The 20,114-nt window shown below is 32.9% G+C and overlaps 1 protein-coding gene across 2 annotated transcripts; it reads right to left on the bottom strand.

Annotated features, from left to right (window-relative positions):
* Nucleotides 1-323: 323 nt before the first annotated feature.
* Nucleotides 324-3,849, bottom strand: LOC109019796 (probable inactive receptor kinase At2g26730). Of its 2 annotated transcripts, XR_002000824.2 has the most exons (3): nucleotides 2,308-3,849; nucleotides 616-1,431; nucleotides 339-507 (listed from the first exon to the last, which is right to left on the bottom strand). XR_002000824.2 is itself a non-coding variant. In XM_019002168.2 (2 exons), exons 1-2 carry the CDS (start codon nucleotides 3,605-3,607, stop codon nucleotides 803-805), a joined length of 1,929 nt encoding a protein of 642 aa, XP_018857713.1. In that variant the 5' UTR covers nucleotides 3,608-3,849; the 3' UTR covers nucleotides 324-802. The 2 variants fall into 2 exon arrangements, 1 of the variants encoding a protein (XP_018857713.1); XM_019002168.2 differs by having other exon boundaries at nucleotides 324-1,431.
* Between the last annotated feature and the right edge of the window lie 16,265 nt (nucleotides 3,850-20,114).

The raw sequence follows: 20,114 nt of genomic DNA, 5'->3' as shown, positions 1-20,114 counted from the left end.
TACTTCTGCATCTCCCTAAAATAAACACGAGGTATTAAAAGTTCTAAATAGATAATTTCCGTATAAATTTTTATAAAAAACAAATTTTCACCTTAAAAAATTATTCTTCGAGATTTTTCTATTTAAAATTTGTATTTAATATTATTCTAAATATATAAACTTCTCTCGAGTCATATGCAGATATTTTCGATATGGGACTAAGAAAAAGAAAATAAGGGTCATATCTCGCATGTAACTATTCTTTGGGCCCATGGTGGTTTCAATTGGTTGGCTTTTGGTCTTGCGGGGGACGAACAAAGTGGTTGGATGTTTTAGATGTTTTCATCAATCGATTCCCATATCAGCAACAAAAACTCCAATTACATATGGAGTATGTAGACACTACTTGACAATTTGAGAAACAAAAAAGAAACCAAACTAATTCCATCAAATGGTCAAATTCCAATCTGTTCATGGAACTCCCCCCCCCCAAACCCACCTTCATTAACAATTCAGCATCCCCCCAACCTGTAAAAATCATTCAAATTAAATTCTTTTTAAAAATAAAAATAAACTCCCAAAAAATTAATTGAAAATTTAAAAAAAAAATTAAAAAAAAAAAAAGTAAAAACCCACATATTGAGGTCGAGCTACCCCAAACGCCAAATCACTGTGCACTTCTTTTTTCGTAATTTTTAATGAGACCCACCACGTTCGTTGTCTTTTTAGCTGCTGCTTTGGTCCCCTATTTTTTAATTCATAAAAGGTGGGGGCCATGCACTCTGGGGGAGGCACATGACCGTCCGATCCTTTCGCCGGATCATCAAGGAGGCGTATGAGCGCTCGATCCTTTGGACGGATCATCAGACGACTGTCGTAAGGCATCGTCGGTCTCGCCCCTGTTCAAATCCTCCATCATCCTCACCACTTCTTGCATGGCCGGTCTATGATCCGGCACCGTTGAAACGCATGCCATTGCTATTTGCAGCAACTGGACCATCTCTTCCTCTACGTTGTGGTACCTAACCAGCTCCGCATCGAACACCTCCGCCGTCCATTCTTCCCTAACCACGGACTGGACCCACCGAGGAAGATCTATGCCCTCCTCGCTCAACGACGCCTGGTTCGGTGCTTTCCCCGTCAGTATCTCCAGCAGCAACACCCCGAAACTGTACACGTCGGATTTGAACGTCACCTTCCGGGTTTCCACCACCTCCGGGGCACGGTATCCGGCAACGCGGTTGGGCGGGGTCGATGTACCGAACAGCGTGTTGATCCCGTAGTCCGTGACGGCCGCGTCTTGGTCGGGTCGGAGGAGAACGTTGGAGGCCTTTATGTTACCGTGGACAACCTTTCCCGATAAGTGTAGATGGGCGAGGCCTCTTGCGGCACCCAGTGCTATTCTGAAACGGTTGTCCCACTCCAATGGCGTACGGCCAGACCCTCTGCTCCCTGCAAGAAGATTACCGGAATATTGACGTCACTTGATCCGTTCATGTCAACATTATCAAGCCTAATATTACTGAATAAATTAATTATGGGTTGCCGATCGAAGAAGAAAATGACCAAATAATTAGATCTTTGTGCATTACAACCAAGCAAACAGGAAAAAACAGACAGCTGGGGTATATAAAAATAAATAAATATGAGTCATATGACATATTTCGGTGCAAAAAATGTCTGTTGAAAAAACCAAGGTAAATTGCATAGAAGAAATCGAAATGGGTATCGTGAAAAGGAGCAAAAGTGAGAAATAAAAAAAACAAAAAAGCAAAAAAGGAACAAAAATGATGTCGGTCACGCAATTCATGGCAGATCATGAGAGCATGTTGCTTAAAGCCTAAAGGTCGTGTGATAGGGAACTCAAACACACTTGGAATGTTTGTATGTACTATAACAGGAATTAAACAATCGAATATGAGGATACTGCGCTGATTTTAGACACAGAAACCTCTAATTAATTTCTATAACGAAGCCTCCGCATAATGCTGCCCAGATGTGCTTGTGTTTATGTATATAATTTATCAGTTAAAGAAACATATCATATATATATATATAGTACAAACACAGCTAGAGCTTAGCGCCGGTCAAGATTCGACAAAACACAAATCTATGTTGATTATTTTACAAGAAATGAATTTCCGTATACACAAAAAAAAAAAAAGTCAAAAGTCATGTTCTTCCTTCTTGAATAAGTGCCCCTGGGAATTTGCATTTAAATTTCTTCTTTTTTTTAAAAAAATCAGAATAAGTTAGATGATTAATCCTCGTTAATTTAACGGATAGAAGCAAAAAATTGCATGTACCAGAGAAAATTTGGTATCATACCGTGAAGAAGGGCGGACAAGCTTCCGGCAGACATGAAATCAGAAACGAGCAATTTCTCATCCTTGGAATAGTAATAAGCTCTGAGAGGAACCACATTCTCGTGCTTAATCTTCCCCAGCAACTCCATTTGCATCTCGAACTCCCTCTTGGTCACCACCACGTCCTTGAGCCTCTTCACCACCACTGTAGTCCCTTCCTCCAGCACCGCCTTGTACGAGGTCCCCACGCTTCCTTTCCCCAAAACCTCCGCTGAGGCTCTCAACAGGTCCTCCAAGTCAAAGCTATAAATCCCACCTTCGAGGAACACCAACCTGTTCCTCTCCGCCTCGGTGGACCCACCCGTGATGTCGTCCTTCGACGACGATGTCCCTGCCTCCACCGGTATCGCACGCGTCGTAGCCGGCGGCTTCGGAGATTTCGCTGTTCGCTGACGGTGTCGTCTCTTGAGACAGAGCAAGAGGAATACCAGTAGAAGAAAGGCTATCGCGGCTGAACCAACTGCTATTAAGACTATAGCGACTGTGGAGAGCTTCTTGGACTTTTTCTTAACTGGGTTCGTGCCTGGTTTCTCTGACGGTGATGGAGCCGGTGATGGAAAGAATGGGTTACACGGCGGCAGTGGCTTCCCACAGAGATCAGAGTTTCCGGCGAATGCAGATGCTGGGAATTTCGCTAGCGTTTCGGGAATGGAACCGTTGAGATGGTTGTACGAGACGTTGAATTTATCCAAACCGGCTGCGATGCTCGGTAATGTACCCGAGAATCCGTTGTTTTGTAAGAGAAGAGCAGTCAGGTGGGTAAGGTTGTTGATTGAGAATGGGATTGGACCCGTTAAGTTGTTGGACGAGAGATCGAGACGAGTCAATCGAGTTAAGTGAGTCAAGGTGAGTGGAAACTCACCGGATAGCTCGTTATTTTGGAGGTAAAGGCTGCGGAGGAGGGTGAGATTGGAGAAATCGGGGGGGATCTCACCGGAGAGGCGGTTCGAGCGAAGACTGAGCACTCGAAGCTGACTAAGCCGGCCAAGAGTGTTTGGTGGAATCGTTCCCACAAGGCCGACCCCGGGGAGCCGGAGAGTAGATACGTAGGAACGGTTCGCGTCACAAAAAACTCCGAACCAGTCGCACGCTGACCCGGACGCGTTCCATTGCACACGATTCGCGTGTGGGGTCTGGTTGATAAAAGCAAGGAGGGCTTGCTTGTCCTGGGTCGGCTCCGACTTGACTGTTCCACCGAGTAGCAGAAGCGAAATGAACCACAATACCAGAGACCCTGACCCAGAGTCAAAAACCACAGCCATTGGGCAATTCCTGAACGAAAAAACAAACAATGAAAACAAATGGGATTAAGATTTTGTTTCTGTTCTCTACTTTCCTGTGCTGGTTCCGAATGGAGGTCTGTATTGGCGGTTTCGAATAAACCCAAAAACGGTTTTCAGACGAAAAGCCATGTGAGAGAGACAGAGAGTACTGCGTGGGCTAGAGAGAGACGAAGAGAACGAGAAGAGAGATATAAAAGATGGATGCTTTGTAAAAAGAAAGAAGGAATTAGGAATAACGAGGTCGAAGTAAGACCAGTGAAAAATAAAGCTTATCGATTAGAGAGAAAATAAAATAAATAAAATAAAAACAAAATAAAAAGTATATATGTATGTGCTCAGCATGGCTGGCAGTGTCAGACTGTCAGTGACAGTGCTGGAAACGTTCTTCTATTTCTATTTTTTTTCGTTGTTGCAGAGAATTACAAAAACCAACTCAATTATGATTTTATATTCATATAAAAAAAATGTAATTTAAATATTATTAGTAATTTAATAATATATCTTAAATAATTATTCATTCAACTAATTAATATAAAAAATTATTTAAAATATGCACACCAGCAAATATAAGTAAAGACAAATAAAATTTATATTCGTATATATCTTACCTTGTAAATCTTCGAACTAATATAAAAATTTAGGTTTCGTCTGTATTCGTAATTTATTTTAACTTACTTCAATTCATCTAATCTTATCATTATAATTTTTTTAAATTTTTATATAAAATATAATAAATAATTTAATTTTTTTAAAATTTAAAATAATTTTTTTTAATTTTTATATAAAATATAATAAATAATTTAATTTTTATTCTATTATTTACAAACTATCTCAATCCATCTTAACTAAACCACTCCCATAAAGTGCAGCTAAATGCAGCAAGGAAGGAAGCGCGTTTGAAAGTTTATAAAGATGAATTTGTAATTGTGCCAAAGTTTCGGTTCCGAGTATCTTGTGTGCTTTTGGATGTACGAAAAAGTTAAAAGAATTAAAATTAAATACCTAAAAATATAAATTTACTATTAAAATATAAATATTTTATACTAAATTTATCAAATTTTCTTTAAATAAAACGTGGGAAATTTATATAAATTAAGACTGTATCAATCATTTTAAAAAAATATATAATGTATTTTTGTGTGTACTATATAGGGTCCGGAAACACTAATGGTGGGTCCAACTCCAAATGATTAAATAAAAGAGAATTCATACAAAACAAATAAATTATATAAAATAAATTCATAAATTTATATAATTTTATACAATTCGTTAGATTTATTTTATAATAAAAATAATTTAATAATTTGACCTATCACATCAATTCATATTAATTTTATAATTTAATTTTACAATTTCTTTGTAACTAAAATATTTTTCTTAATCAAATCATCCAAGTTTTTCATCAGTTTTAACTTTTACTAAGATTTTGTTATACATAAATTATTATTTATTTTCATATTTTATATATATATTTTTTTAATAATATATAATATTTTTTATAAGATGTGAGATATAAAATAATAAATTAAAATTGATGAAAAAAAATTAATTTTTTTACTAATATTTTGGCGGACGATCTGCCGTATGGACCGTATCACGTCTTTTTGACTGGGTTGAGTACGTGGTGAATGAATAATAATTAAAGAAAGGGTCAAGTTTAAAGCTGTCGAGGAATGGACGGACATTGATATATGGCCTGCTCGAATGTTATATATACGAACTTTGGAAGAATTAATTCACATTAATGCCAATACCTTAATAATTGATAATATAATTTATTTGATTTTCGTCTGCATCTTAATTAGTTTTGAGACCCTAATAACCCCCAACAAATAATGTCGATAATGACCTACGTACATGATTATAATGTCATTTTATATATGTCTAGTCGTGTTAATGATTTATCTTCTTTTTGTCCAATGAAATGCAATCAATATATTATTGATATATGGAGGCTTCAAATTTTTAATATTGTTATTCATTTTCGATTTTGTTATTTTCAATCACACTTGTTGAGGTATTACAGTTTAAATAATTGTGTTTATTTAAGACTACTTACAATGTTTAATATAAACAGTGTGATTTAAAGATGATAAAAGCGTTTGAATGTTGAATTGAGTTGAGTTGAAATAATAAAATATTATTATAATATTATTATTTATTATTATTATTATTGTAAGATTTGAAAAAATTGAATTGTTATTATATTTTGTATTAGAATTTAAAAAAATTATAATGATAAGTTGAGATGAATTGAGGTTCCAAATAGATTAGAACTATTTTGAATTGCCTTTTAATAAGTTGGCAACAATCAATCGTGCATCTTGGCCAACTTATTTTTTATTTTTTTAGTTTATAATAAAAAAAGTTTTACAATTAGGGAGATCAGATTTGTAAGCTTTTTTTACAAAAAAATCATATAAAAAGGAATGAATAAACTGTTATGTATTATTTGAATATGTGAGAGAATACATGTTTTTTTAAAATTAAGATTATTTTTAGATCTTAAAAAAGAGTTATGGCACATTTGGGTTGTGAGATGAGATAGTTTTAAATGAGTTTATTAATATTATTTATTTTTATTATTATTGAATTTGAAAAAATTAAATTATTTATTATATTTTATATGAAAATTTGAAAAAATTATAATGATGGGATGATATAAGTTGAGAGTTTTTCTATATCTAAACAAGGTCTTAATGATAAAATAACACAATAAGTTACGTTTAGATGTAAATTGTTCTGAGTTTGAAATAATAGTATTAGATCTAAACGAGGTCATTTCATATGATCTAAATTGTTCTGAGTTTGAAATAATAGTATTAGATCTCATCAATAATTGCCAACCAAACACATTCGGAACGTTTGGTTATTGAGATGGTTTAAGATGAGCTATTAATAGTAATGAAAAAGTAACAAAAAATTGATGATAAAATATTAAACAATAATAAAAAAAAAAATAACGATAAAATATTAAATAATAATAAATAATAATATCTAGACACAGCTTAATTTCGTTAAAATATGCCTCCCATGTGTTGAACATGAGAGTGATTAGAAGGAAAATGAAATGTTTTTATGTTAAAAAAAAAAAGAAGATTATTCATCATCATGGTATCAAATTATTGCATTATCGAACGATTGGTAGATGAATAAAATATTTTCAATCATTTACTATATACCCTATCAGGGAAAAAAAAAAGAGAGAGAGAATAATAAGTAACAATTTTATTCCAACTTAGAATGATAAACGTTCTTTTAATTTGATTTTCAAAATATAACATATTCTATTCGTATCTTTTATTTCTTGACCAAATGACTATGTCTCACTATGTGGCGATGATGGGAAACAGCTATAAATGTGCATGGATTTTGCACAAATACTCATTAAATTACTCAATCAAATCGTATGCAACCGAATGGTGGGCGACCAAACAATATCCTATTTTTCAAAATCCCTACTAATAATGTTTTTTTTTTAACAAAAAATCACGTGCATTAAATTGATAGAAGTTAACATGGATGAATTGTGAAAAAAAGTAGCGTTATATATATTTATAATTTTATATATAAAATTCTTTTATACGTTAGTTTGGTTATATAAAATTAAATAATTTCATCTTATTTTATTTTTATAATTTTTATAAAATTTTAAATAATAAAAAATTATTTTATAAAATTATTTTATTTGAACTTCGTAATCAAACGTGACGTAAATCTTGTGAAAAGAGTAGGGAAAGTTTTTTAAACCGTAAAATTCAAACTTATGAAAACCTAGAAAGTCAGAACGTTTCAGTCGGGCTGTCTCTTCTTTTATTCTTCTGATGAACATCATGTCGTGCTTACGATCGAGAAGACTTTCAGATACAGAGTAATCTAAAAACATGCCGAGATTTCAGAAAGAAATACAAAGAAAATCCACAGGTCAAATGAGAGGTGGGAAAAGTAGTGAATTGAATTTAGAATTCGAAGATGGTAGAGAAGACAGCAGGTCTTGTTGACCTAACTCTTCTATCCAACTTCTGATTTTTGAATTTTGCCTTGGCTAATAATTATACGTAGTTTGTCAAATGGAGACTACAAAGGTACCTTACCGCCCATTTTCAACGTAAATTTAATTACTTTTTTCTATTTTGGTTCTTGATCTCATCACTCATGACATGATAGATCATATATTTAGGTTTCGTTTGGATACCAAACTCATCTCAACTCATCATTACAATTTTTTCAAATCTCAATACAAAATATAATAAAGAATTCAACTTTTTCAAATCCTAAAATAATAATAATATTAAAAAATAATATTCTAACAATATTTTATCATCTCAACTCAACTCAACTCAACTCACTTTAACATACAAACACAACCTTAGATACAATTTTAAACTGCTCTAAAAATTTGGAATCCATGGTTAAAATTTGAATCATTACTTTGTCGATGTTTTTTTAAAAGAAATACATGAGATTTGTATATATACAAATAATTTTGATCTATAATAAAAACTTATGATTTAAAATTATTATAATTATTTTTGAAATATAGAGTATTTTTTAAAGAGCAGTGCTACTCTCACTTCTGAGAGCTCCCGTTAGTTATTTCAGAATGAGTTGTTTTTTGTTTTTTATATGTATTTTTTAACACATTTAAATATATTTTAAAAAATAAAAAAATATTAATAAAAAAATAAAAAACAAAACTTACAACGGTAGAAATTAACAATAAAAATGAGCAATAAGAATAATATTTTCCATTTTAAAAGCATCCGGAATCGTACAAGTTACTGCCAATGTTTCCCTGGGTTCTTCTTGTTGCAGAGCTGAGGGAGTAGGTATACATAGGACTGTTCATCCGGGTTCCAATCCGGGAACCCGGGTATACCCGGATCCGGATCCGGGTTTCAAACCCGGGCCGGATTGATCCGGGTCAGACCCGGGCTGGAACCCGGGTAAATCCGGGTTTTGAAAAACCCGGATTCCGGGTTCCGGGTTGAACCCGGATTTTTTTTTTTTTTTTTGAACCTCGACCATTAATGGCTAAGGAGAGAAAACAACACCTGCCTGTTTCCATTGTGAAAAACATTATCCTAAACACAATTCTGGCATTTAACATTGAACTTTCCAAAAACTATGGGTCTAAGCTCTATGCTAAACATATGATCCAGAGAGTCCTGAAGTTCCAAGAATTGTGATCTGCAAAAAAAAAAAAAAAAACAGAAAACAATTTTTGTTAGGATTAATCCACATCACCAGGAAAACACTTTATTTTTGCCCATAATGATTGAGATAAATATTTGTTATAATCAAATATGAACAATAACTGAACAAGAGTATAAGAGGACCAATGTGTCCTGCAAACTCAGTGTGAACAAAGCTACTCCACCAACATGATTTCAGCTAAGAAAACTCAAAACCCATCACACACACACACACACACACGCACACACATATATATATATATATATATATATATATAATTCACATCATAGTAACCGGAAAAAATAAAAGAAAAAAATAAATAAAAACGAGGACTTTGCAAGGTGTGTGTACCTATGGGATATTCCACATATGAATACGAGGACTTTCCAATCCTGTTTCTGCTTTCAGAGAGAACAGAAAGGGTATTTATACAAACAAAAAGAAATGGAAGAAAGAAAAAAGTATCAAGAAGGGTGACGGGTCACTCTCGTCATATAGAGGTTAAGTTCATATAAAGGTTAAGTTATAATCAAAAATAAAATATCATCTACGATATATTTTCTTGGCAACCAATCAACTTATGAAAGGAGTTAGAGTTCAATCCCAACCAATTTAGAGTAAGAAAAGAATTCATAGAACGGGCACGTAGGTAAAATAGAACAAGGCTATCCACTTTAATCAACTTTTACAGACTAAAGTTCAAATTAACCTCTAGACAACCTAATGTTGCCCACCTGGCATGCAATAAACAATGGGTCAGAGGTAGCAAGACTATTCTCAACCTTATCAATCTTAAATCAACCTATTGGTACAGTTCAAAGCCCTCATAATTAAAAAAATTCATTAGCACCTTGGAAAACATCAAGTTAAACCTTGACATGAAAGTTAATTTGCAATGTGTAAACCACAATTAGTCACACAATTAAATATATCCTTGAAAGATATTGTCGTATTGGTAAACAAATACACAAAAATTTGAAGACAAACTAATAGAAAACCTTCCAAATCCAATATAAGTTCTTAACTATGCATTGTCAGGATAACACCTCAAATGAAAATATGAATCCATAGTAGAAAAAGTATGTGAAACCTCAAAGGCAATAGACATTTCAAATCAGCACATACCAGCATGTTTGTGATCCGTGGTGGTACGATTTGAAAACCCACATGTGAGACAATGTTAGGATTTAACAGTTTATAAATCAACCCAAACCCAGATCAAGCTGAGTCCTAGACTAACGATTGTGAACAACAATTTTTATCTTGCAGCTACCAGATCATATATAAGCAAAAATGATACTTTTCTCCCTTGGAAAGCGAAACCCAGAAATCCAATGGAGAGAGAGAGAGGGAGATAGAGATAGAGAGAGACAGAGAGTGGGAGAGATAGACTCACGGGATCACGATGGAGGCAGGGACTTAGGGAAAGGTCGACGGCGACGGAGATGCGGCGACGAAGATGCAGCGGCGGCAATGGGGTCGCGGCGAGGAGGCACGGACGGACTTAGGGTTCCTTTACGCTGCGTAACGAGAGAGAAAGGAGAGAGAGAGAGAGAGAGAGAGAGAGAGAGAGAGAGAGAGAGAGAGAGAGAGAGAGAGAGAGAGAGAGAGAGAGAGAGAGAGAGAAAGATTCGGGCCCGGGGGGGGGTTCGTTTAGGAATCGTAAAAGGACCCGAGTACCGGGTTTAAAACCCGATACCCGGGTTTGTAACCCGCATCCGGGCCGGATAAGTCTGGATTTTCTAACCCGGGTTCCGGCCCGGATTAAATCCGGGCCGAAACCCAGAACAGGATCCCGGTTTTCCGGGTTTCGGACCGGGCCGAGAAAAAACCCGGCCCAGTTGAACAATCTTAGGTATACATTTAAAAAAAAAAATGTTTTGAATCCACAAGAAAGGTCAAAACGTCACATTGAATAGAAAAGGAACTAGAAAAAACTTTGAAACTTGGGAAAAAAAAAAATTTTTGAAACAGAGGGAAGGGAAGTCACTTTGTTTGGTAAAACCCAGGTTGATATCTTTGTTTTCTTTGGACAAATTAATATTCGAAGTGTGTCAAAGTTTTTGGAAGGATTGAGTGAGATGGAGGGCAGGTATTTTTTCTTTCAACTCATTATTGTGTTGGCGTTTACAAATTGTAAATTAATTTTAGGAGCCTCCTCAAATATTCTTAGATATTTTTAAGAATTTTTATAATTTATTCTCTAAATATCACTTAAATATAAAAAAAAAATTCAAATTTTAAATATTTTTATCTAATCATTATTCAAATACAAATTAAACACAATATAACTTTCCCAAACTTCTAACCAAAACATAAAAAGTAATACAATTTTATTCAAATTTTAAAATAAAAATAATATTTAAATAATTTTTCTTCACAAAATTCTGAGAAGCCCAAACAAAACCTTAAGCTGGTCCTTATTAATGGCAAAATCTTCAAAAATATTATGCCAATCAAGTATGGATTTCCCTACAGTTATGTAAATCTTATGTTATACTAGTTACATACGAACACGTTAATATAAGATTTTTATTACGTGCAAGTCGGTGTGTTAACGCATCACTTAATGGGAGACTTATTAAAATTTTTATTTAAAATAGTTAATATGGAAGGTTTTTACATCAACGGTGTGTTGAGTGTATTAAAAATAAAGTTTGTAAATATATATTTTCAATCTAAAAAATTAGTTAAGATTGTAATGACTCTCAGCTTGCAACTTTAATACAGTTAACTTATATACCCAATGACCAATGTGGTCTTAACAACCAATCTCAGGCACTACGAAGACACTAGAACATGATGTGTTCTTTAACTACTACTACTTTTTGTGAGTTGTTTGGCATCTCTCACCATCATGACATTTTTATAATATTTATCATATCCAAGCATAATTAATGGATGGGATAAAAATAACAAACTCAAGCAAGGATTTTGATTAATTTATGGCGCACTTATATGGCATGAAGGAGGATTTGGATTTGGGTATTTATAATCTAAATCTTCTATTTGAATCATATATTAAAATTTTGGATTTGGATTTTGATTTATAGGAAAATCATATAATATTCTAAATTTTTAAAAATTTGAATTTAAAATCATGATTTGAAATTGAAATTCAAAATTTTTCCATCGAAAAACAACTTTAATGTTGTTGATAGTAACTTAATTTTCTTTTTTGTAGTAAATATATATATTTTTTGACAACAAAAAACAGAAACTATCATTTCACCACTTTCATATGGGTCGAAGCTGTAAACATCACATCACAAATTCAAACAGCTTTACATATCACAAACTTTATTAACCAAAAATAATATATTACAAAACATCAAATTTATGTACTTCAGCTAGCTAGCAAGCAAGCTAAAGTTATCAGAATATTTAGTTTTTCAACCACGACAAATGGACTCATCCCCCGAACGTAATCCAACATATATGCTTGGATCAATACAAGAATATTACAATAATATCCCTCTTAAAAGTTGGGGAAAAAAAAAATTCCAGCTTTGCAATATTAATGACGTTGATCATGTACGTAGCTACTAGAGAGTATGAATACATCTAAAACAGTCCTACGGTTACTACAAAAAAAAATGATCATTTGTGACGGATTATATACGACGAGAATGACTATTTGCTACAAAAACTATAGAAACACCCATTTCTCATAATAAAAGGCCTAATAGAAATTAGAGTGTGGTAATTCTTTATAAAGACTAAGATGAATTTACTCCTAAGTCATGTGAGACTTCTCAATACGCCCTCTCACGTGTGGGCCAGTATTTTCGGTATTATCATTGTGGGTAGGTCGTAGGAACCCATCATCGATTATAGGTTAACCTGGCTTTGATACCATATAGAAACACTCATTTCTTCCCATAAAAAGGCTTAATAGAAGGAGTATGGTAACTCTTTATAAAGACCATGATGAGTTTAGTCCTAAGCCATGTTAGACTTCTCAATAAAAATAAATTTATTTTGATAAAAAATAATTATTTTTACAAGAAATAACTAACCACAACTGAGTAGTTTTTTTGTAGCTAGCGGGTAAATTTACATCATTTTAAAACCAAGACCAATTGGTTTATAATATTTAGAGAAATATACGATGCATGCATTTTGTGTCGACATTGCTTGTCATCCTAGTTAATTTCTTAATTTGTCTAGATGTGATCCATGCATTATTAATTGATATATTACAACTCGAAACCTAAAAATTAGATAATGGACGTTGCAGATCGATCAGGAGACCCACGGCAATGCAGTAATGTCATTTCTATTTGTAATATTGTGCCTGCATGGCCTCCTCTTGCTAACCTTTTTATAACCTTACATGCTCTGACCATCATATTACCTAATTAGATTCCTCCAAGCAAGCAGCTAGCTTGCTCATGTCTTCTTCAATTGTACGTACGTAATTTGATGTCAAATTTCAGCAACATATATACCTCATGTGGACCTAAATGACACCACCAATATCCATCATCAACCTCACAAGTAGTACGGGGTGGCGTTTTCAGAATTTGCTGCACTTTTCCAATGGGAAACTTGGCGTTTGGAACGATTATGATCTAATAATAATGAGGTTCGCAACGGTGTACGTCTTGGAATAAAATTATATAAGATGCATGCAATTGACATGTACATGTCTTCAATAATAAAAAAAAACAGACAGGCTCGATCCTACGTACGTATGTTTGAATTGGACGTAGATATATATTACCTATGCATGCATGCGTGCTTGTCTATTTTCATTTTTTTTTTTTTTTATACATTTGGAGAATGGGAGGTTTCAAACTACATACGTCCATTTTGGAGGTTGGTGTTATGTCAATCAAGCCACTGACTTTTAACACGTATATTTATTTCATTTTAAGAGTAATTCTACATACAACCGTGAAGTGCGTAACCGCCGCGTAATCGCTTTGAAAAAAAGTGGGGTCCACTATTAAAAAATTAATTTTTTTCATGTGGGTCTTATGTTTTATATTCATTTTTTTCAAAGTGATTACGCGGCGGTTACGCAATTCACGGTTGTAAGTATATTTTCTCTATTATATATGCTTTTTTTCTCACCTTCTTGAGTCTTGTATGCATGTACTAATGGGCGGTGGGAAAGGATTGCCTCACTCAACCAATTTATAAACTCATTTATTTCCTCCAACCCGGCCAACCCCCCAAGTGGTGGTAGATTTTGACCAAATTTCCGAAAACCTAGCTAGCTAGGCTTAATTTCCCCCTTAGTTTTAAGCTGATTAATACTAAAAAAATGAATTTAAAATCCATTTTCTCCCAATTTACAAATTTAAAATGAATTTGTGTCCCAATAATAATTTCCCGCTTGCATTTGGTGCTTGATCACGCTTCACTTTTTTCTTTTTAGGACAAACTATATATTAATATTCTTGAATCTTAACCCCTATCAAGTACTCTCACCTTAGTATATACAACACATGACTTTTTTCAAATAACGCAATATATATATATATATATATATTTATTTGTATACATTGAGGCGCCCCAACAATTAACATGACCTAAATGGGTAGATAGGCGTTAATTATATACCAAACTTTTATCTATTTTCCTCGACGTACACAAATATCAACCAACCACCCTCAACAAATTAACATATTTAAATCAATAAATAAATATTAAAATAAAAGTATCTATATATATATATATATATATTTTGAAGAAAAGGACTCCTGAAAAATCTTTCAAAAGGAAAACAACTCGAAGTATTCAGCCTCCTGCACTTTAAATAATTCCACTGCAGATCAAGAAACAATTACCATGCACCTTAAATTTCACAAAACAGCTCGCATATATATTTATATATATATTTATATTATTATATGTGCTCTTATCGCGTACCAACAGAAGTAGTAAACAACACACAAGAGGGAGCCCTTTCATCAATTCTAGTTAAGAGGCCGCAGATGATTTATGTAGTTTAGAGTGTAAGAATCGAGATTTTGTTTATTCTCTCTTAAAATATATAGGAAAAAAATAAAATCTTTTTTAATGATAGACTCACCCTTTTAAATAGATTTTTTAAAACAGATTTTTTAGAACGAATAAACGAGATTTACCTATTATATTTAAAAATTATTTAATTACAAAAATATTTGTGTGGTATCCCGTGTCCTGATAAGAAAGTTGTACGTGAGGCCGGTGTGGCGGCAGAGAGCATATATACGACCTAGACATGAATGTGACAATGCCCAACGTATATTATATACAAAAAATATATTTACAGTTATGAATGTATAAATATTATATAATTATTTTAAAAAAATTAAATAAATATAAGATTTATATGAAAAAAAAATTTATTTTTTAATAATAGACTTTATTCTTTTTTAAAATAACTGTACGATATATATTTTACGATTGTATATAATATTACTCTTATATTTAAACGGCAGCATATCTCTGTTTCATAAAGCTCCATGCATATGTAATCCATATGGCAGAAATGATGCGGTTTTCCCCGATAATTTGTCTCCACTTATATATATATATATATATATATTCTCCCCAGCTTCCTCTTTTATCTTTTTATTTTATTTTAAAGAAAGCTGTGACTAATTTTTATATGAAAAAAATGCATCCTCCCTTTTACAAATGTTTATTAATTGCTATAAGGTTTGATGATTGGCCATGTGTGTCACACTAGCTTGCAGGGATTATTATTGAGATTGTCTAGCTAGTTGTCACTTGTCAGTGTTTCAGTCTCACTAACTTGGGCCACCTGCTTTTGTTTTTAACTTTTTATTCAAGTCTTTTTGAGCAGTACTCGGGCAAAACTCCTTGCAAGTTATATTGAAAAGTTTAAAATCTGTACTCTTTATTAAAAAAAACATTTAAATTTTCTGTAACATAAAATTAAATATAAAAAGATTGTTAAATAATTTTTAGTCAATTATTATAATAAAAAATCAGTAATTTTAATAAAAAAAATTGATTGATAATGTTTATTCTGATTTTTCAAATGCTTGGAAAGAAACATGTTATTGCTTTATAGGCAGATCTGGATTCGTAACTTTCAAGGGAAGAAAAGAATGAGAGGTTTGTGAGCAATGAGTGGTAAAAATTAAGGGACGCTTTTATTTTCAAATTATTTTGCTCGTGCAGTCGGTTTTTTTTTTTTCCAAAAAAAAAAAAAATGTAGCAATCTTTTTGCAATCCTATTTTGATCTAAGGCTTCGTTTGCATTCAAAATTATCTCAACTTATTTCATCTCTTCATTATAATTTTTTTAAATTTTTACACAAAATATAATAAAAAGTTTAATTTTTTTAAATTCTAAAACAACTTTTTTAAATTCTCACACAAAATATAATAGATAATTCAATTTTTATTTTACTATTTACAAACCATTTCAACTCATTTATGAATCCAAACTACTCTTTAAAATTGCCTTTTGAAATTTAAAGTGTTTTTTTTTCGGTTATTTTGATTTTCATAAATGTTATGAAACCGAATAACATATAAAAATAAAGAATTATGTTATATATCATGAAATGCAGCCAAAAAAAAAAAAGAAGTTATATACGATGTCACATTATATGGAATTATTGTTTTTACCATCTAATTATTTGTTTAATCGTCAATTGTATTAATATTCAAAGTTAGGGTTGAACTCAAAACTGTTATGGTCTATATAGAAGAGGGCCAGAAAGAAACTCAAAACCCAATATTCAGCGGTGGCAGTTTTGTGGAGATACATTTTATACTTAATGGGCCAGAAAGAAAGTATTAAATTTGCATCATAAACTCTCTCTCATATGGGCCAAACTTTTATTGAGACATCATGTTCCCCATGTACAGGCCCATTGGGCTACTAAATACTATTTTATTTTTATTTATTCTTTAAACCTTTTATGTATTTTGTTGGTTTAAAAAATATATATATATATATTATTTTGTTTTATTTATGTTTTCAACATGACTCAAATCCAAATCTCTTGCATGACATCCCTCCCTGCATATATATGGTTTATATAGAAGAGGGCGATTTGAAGCCAAGGACCTTGGCGACATTCTGATTTCTGATCTCAACGTACAATTAATTACATAAAAATGGCCCCATTATATATTCCTATTTGAAGAGTAGTAAAAGATTCAAATCATTAATCATAAGAGAAAAAGGTTAGATTTATGCCAGTTTCTTAGCAAAGCGAAAGGGTTATTTATATGAGCAATACTACGTACAGTCTCCATTTGAGGACTACAATGCAAGTCTAGGTAATTTTATTTTTAAATTTTTTTAAAATTACAAAAATATCCATCCTAAAATGATGTTTTTTCTCATTTAATAAAAGGCCTACACATAGAATCCCCAAGTGGGGACTGCAAAAAGAATTTCTCTATTTATATCTTTGTGATCCGGTCATGATACCCACTGAGTGGAAAAGTAAAGATAAAAAAATATTTTATATTTATATTTTGTCATCTTTAGTAATACTTATGCTTGTTGCATATATAGATACATTTTAAATACTTTCATATATTCATCTACACAAATTGTAATTATTATTGTCAATTAATCAAGCACACATTTAAGTAGTTTTATGTAAAAGAAATATGTTGTGGACAACTGCCTCGCGTCCTCGCTGCGGCCTCGCATCCGACGTGGTAAAAAAACAAGATAGCATCGTCTTCGTTTCCTGGGTTTGGGTCTTCCAAGAGTCCTTCTCTCCATCCTCATTTCATTTCCCTTTTCAAAACACATTTCTCTTCTCCCCACACTTTCTCTTCTTCGAAATGCTCCCCACGATTACCTTTCATCTTCTTCGAATCGCTCTGTCTTCTTCTTCTCCATCCCTAGATTTCTTATTCTCCAAGCCGCAAACATACCTCTCTTCTCTTCTCCGAAACAAACTAGGGGTTAGGGTTTCGAGGCTTTCTTCTCCATCACATTCAACGATCTTTCTCCATCAACCCACGAAATGAACCCACGAACCACAATTGGTCTTTCTCTTCGTCTTCTCAATGAAGCCACAGAGCCACACCCACGAATCCACGAAGCCACTGGTCTGAAATCCTCTTCCCACAAATCCCCGAAACCCTAACCCCTAGTCTTTCTCTTCGTCTTCTCCTTTAAGCCACAAAGCCACACCCATGAATCCATGAAGCCACTAGTCTAAAATCCCCTTCCCACAAAGCCCTGAAACCCTAACCCTAACCCTAATCCTTTCTAAGTTCAAAACTTTAAACACACTCCATACCCTCACTGCTACCAGCGACACAATCATGAGAGTGAACAAAGGGGCTAACACAGAGTTTGGCTCCTAGGTAAGGTTCCATTTTCTAAGTTTTCATATCTGTAGTATTATATTGTAGTTATGTTGTTTCTTTATTTGGGAGTTTCTCAGATTTGGTGAGTCTTGTGAATTTTTCAGATTTTGTGAGTCGTGATTTCCTAATTTATTTGAGGTTTTCGTTTAATGGCATTATTGTTGTAATGGTTTATGAATTTCGTGGGTATGCATATTCTGGAAGTTGTAGTTGGAGATTGGTGGTGCTGTTTTTAATTTAATTTTATAATTAGAGATTGATGGTGTTATTGTTGTGTTGGTTTATAGTTTTATCATCTGTGATATATATTATATTAACTTTCTATATTATCTTGACTCAGAAATTAGGTTGATGGTGTTGGTTTATGAATTTCGTGAGTATGGGTATTCTGGAAATAGTTGTTGGAGATTGGTGGTGTTGTTTTTAATTTAATTTTATAATTAGAGGTTGATGGTGTTATTGTCACTATCATGCGAATTCAACTCATTTTCTGCATTTCGAGGTCACAACCAATCTATGCCCGTGCACAGTTTGTGAAATGTCTATGTTTCTATCATTTTTATATATGTACCATGATCAAACCATTAATAGTGATAAGAGTCAAATATAGAAATTGTATATTATATTTAGATGAGAATGTGAGTACTTTGCAGATTTAATTCAATGTGATTTATTAAATAATGTTTAGTTTTATCATTCACCAATAGATAGGTTTAGAGGACGGTCCTCCTCTTTCTTTTTATAAGCAATGAGAAAGTATAGACTTCATGGATGGCATATTCAGAAGGTTGGCTAGATGTGCTCACATTCATATTATATCAATAGCATAGTACATGTGACTCTTATGAGTTATTGTATCTTTTTCAAGACATTGTATACCTATGGCTAGAGTGTCTACCCACAAATTTCAATCTGATGCAGTTCATCAGCATTAGTCATGAATCCAATTTAATCCATGTAGTTTTTTGGATTTCGCATATAACAATTTATAAAACATCATGTTAGAATGTCATCATCATCATCAATGTCTTCTTCATTGTTTGCAAAACGTACTTTGGGACAAACACATTGCTTCTGTAAGGTCGATGCGACATTGAGATATTCAAGTACAACAAGAAATCCATGACGACCCTTCTTAGGGTGTCCAAAGTACAATACAGAGGTAACTACATTATTTGTACATCTAACATTTGTAAATTATAGTGATAAATATATTGTACATCTAATATTTTTGTTATATATATATAAAATGATTAGGGATTATCATACTGTAAAATTTTCAAGTGGGCAGATAATAATCAAGAGATTGAGTTCCATCTTCAAGAAAGCAAGAAAGAAACAATGAATTGTTAAGGAAAGAAAAGGAGCTCGAGAAGATGCTGAACGATGTGGAAAAGACGAAGAATGAGCTCCGTAAAAGAGTGAATGAAATCGAGAAGAGAGAGCTGGTGGTATCCAATTGAGAGAAGGTGCTTCTGGAACAAGAAACTGAAATTAGGCATGGACACATACTACTTTGGGTGTATTGGGTTTTTTTATTTATAGTTGCATGTTATTTGGTAGTATCTAAGTAATTGCTACCTAGTGTTAGTACCTAAGTATTGGATCCTGTACTTGATGTAAATATATTAAGTTCAATACGGCCTACTGTGTTATGCTAATTGGTTTGATCAAGGGTATGGATATGCTTAATTTACTTTTGTGTTATTTCTTAATAAGAAAGAGGTCAGAATGCTTGACAAATGCATTTGTATGTGTTTTTTCTTTACAAATGTTTATGATAATTGAACTACGCAATATGATCTATTGTTTCAATTCTAATTTATCATTCTGTGGACATTAGTAATTGAAATATCAACACAGGAAAGATGAGGAACTGGAAGGTGGTGTTTAGCCATAGGGAACAGTGAACGACAAACTTTATAACAATTTATAGTGAATGAAAGTTTATGAATGATTAAAAAAAAAAATTCCACCAAAC

The sequence above is a fragment of the Juglans regia genome, chromosome 10 (genome assembly GCF_001411555.2).
Source record: "Juglans regia cultivar Chandler chromosome 10, Walnut 2.0, whole genome shotgun sequence".
Classification (NCBI taxonomy): domain Eukaryota; kingdom Viridiplantae; phylum Streptophyta; class Magnoliopsida; order Fagales; family Juglandaceae; genus Juglans; species Juglans regia.
Note: the sequence above shows the minus strand (reverse complement) of the source record. Positions and strands in the feature narration are given on the sequence as shown.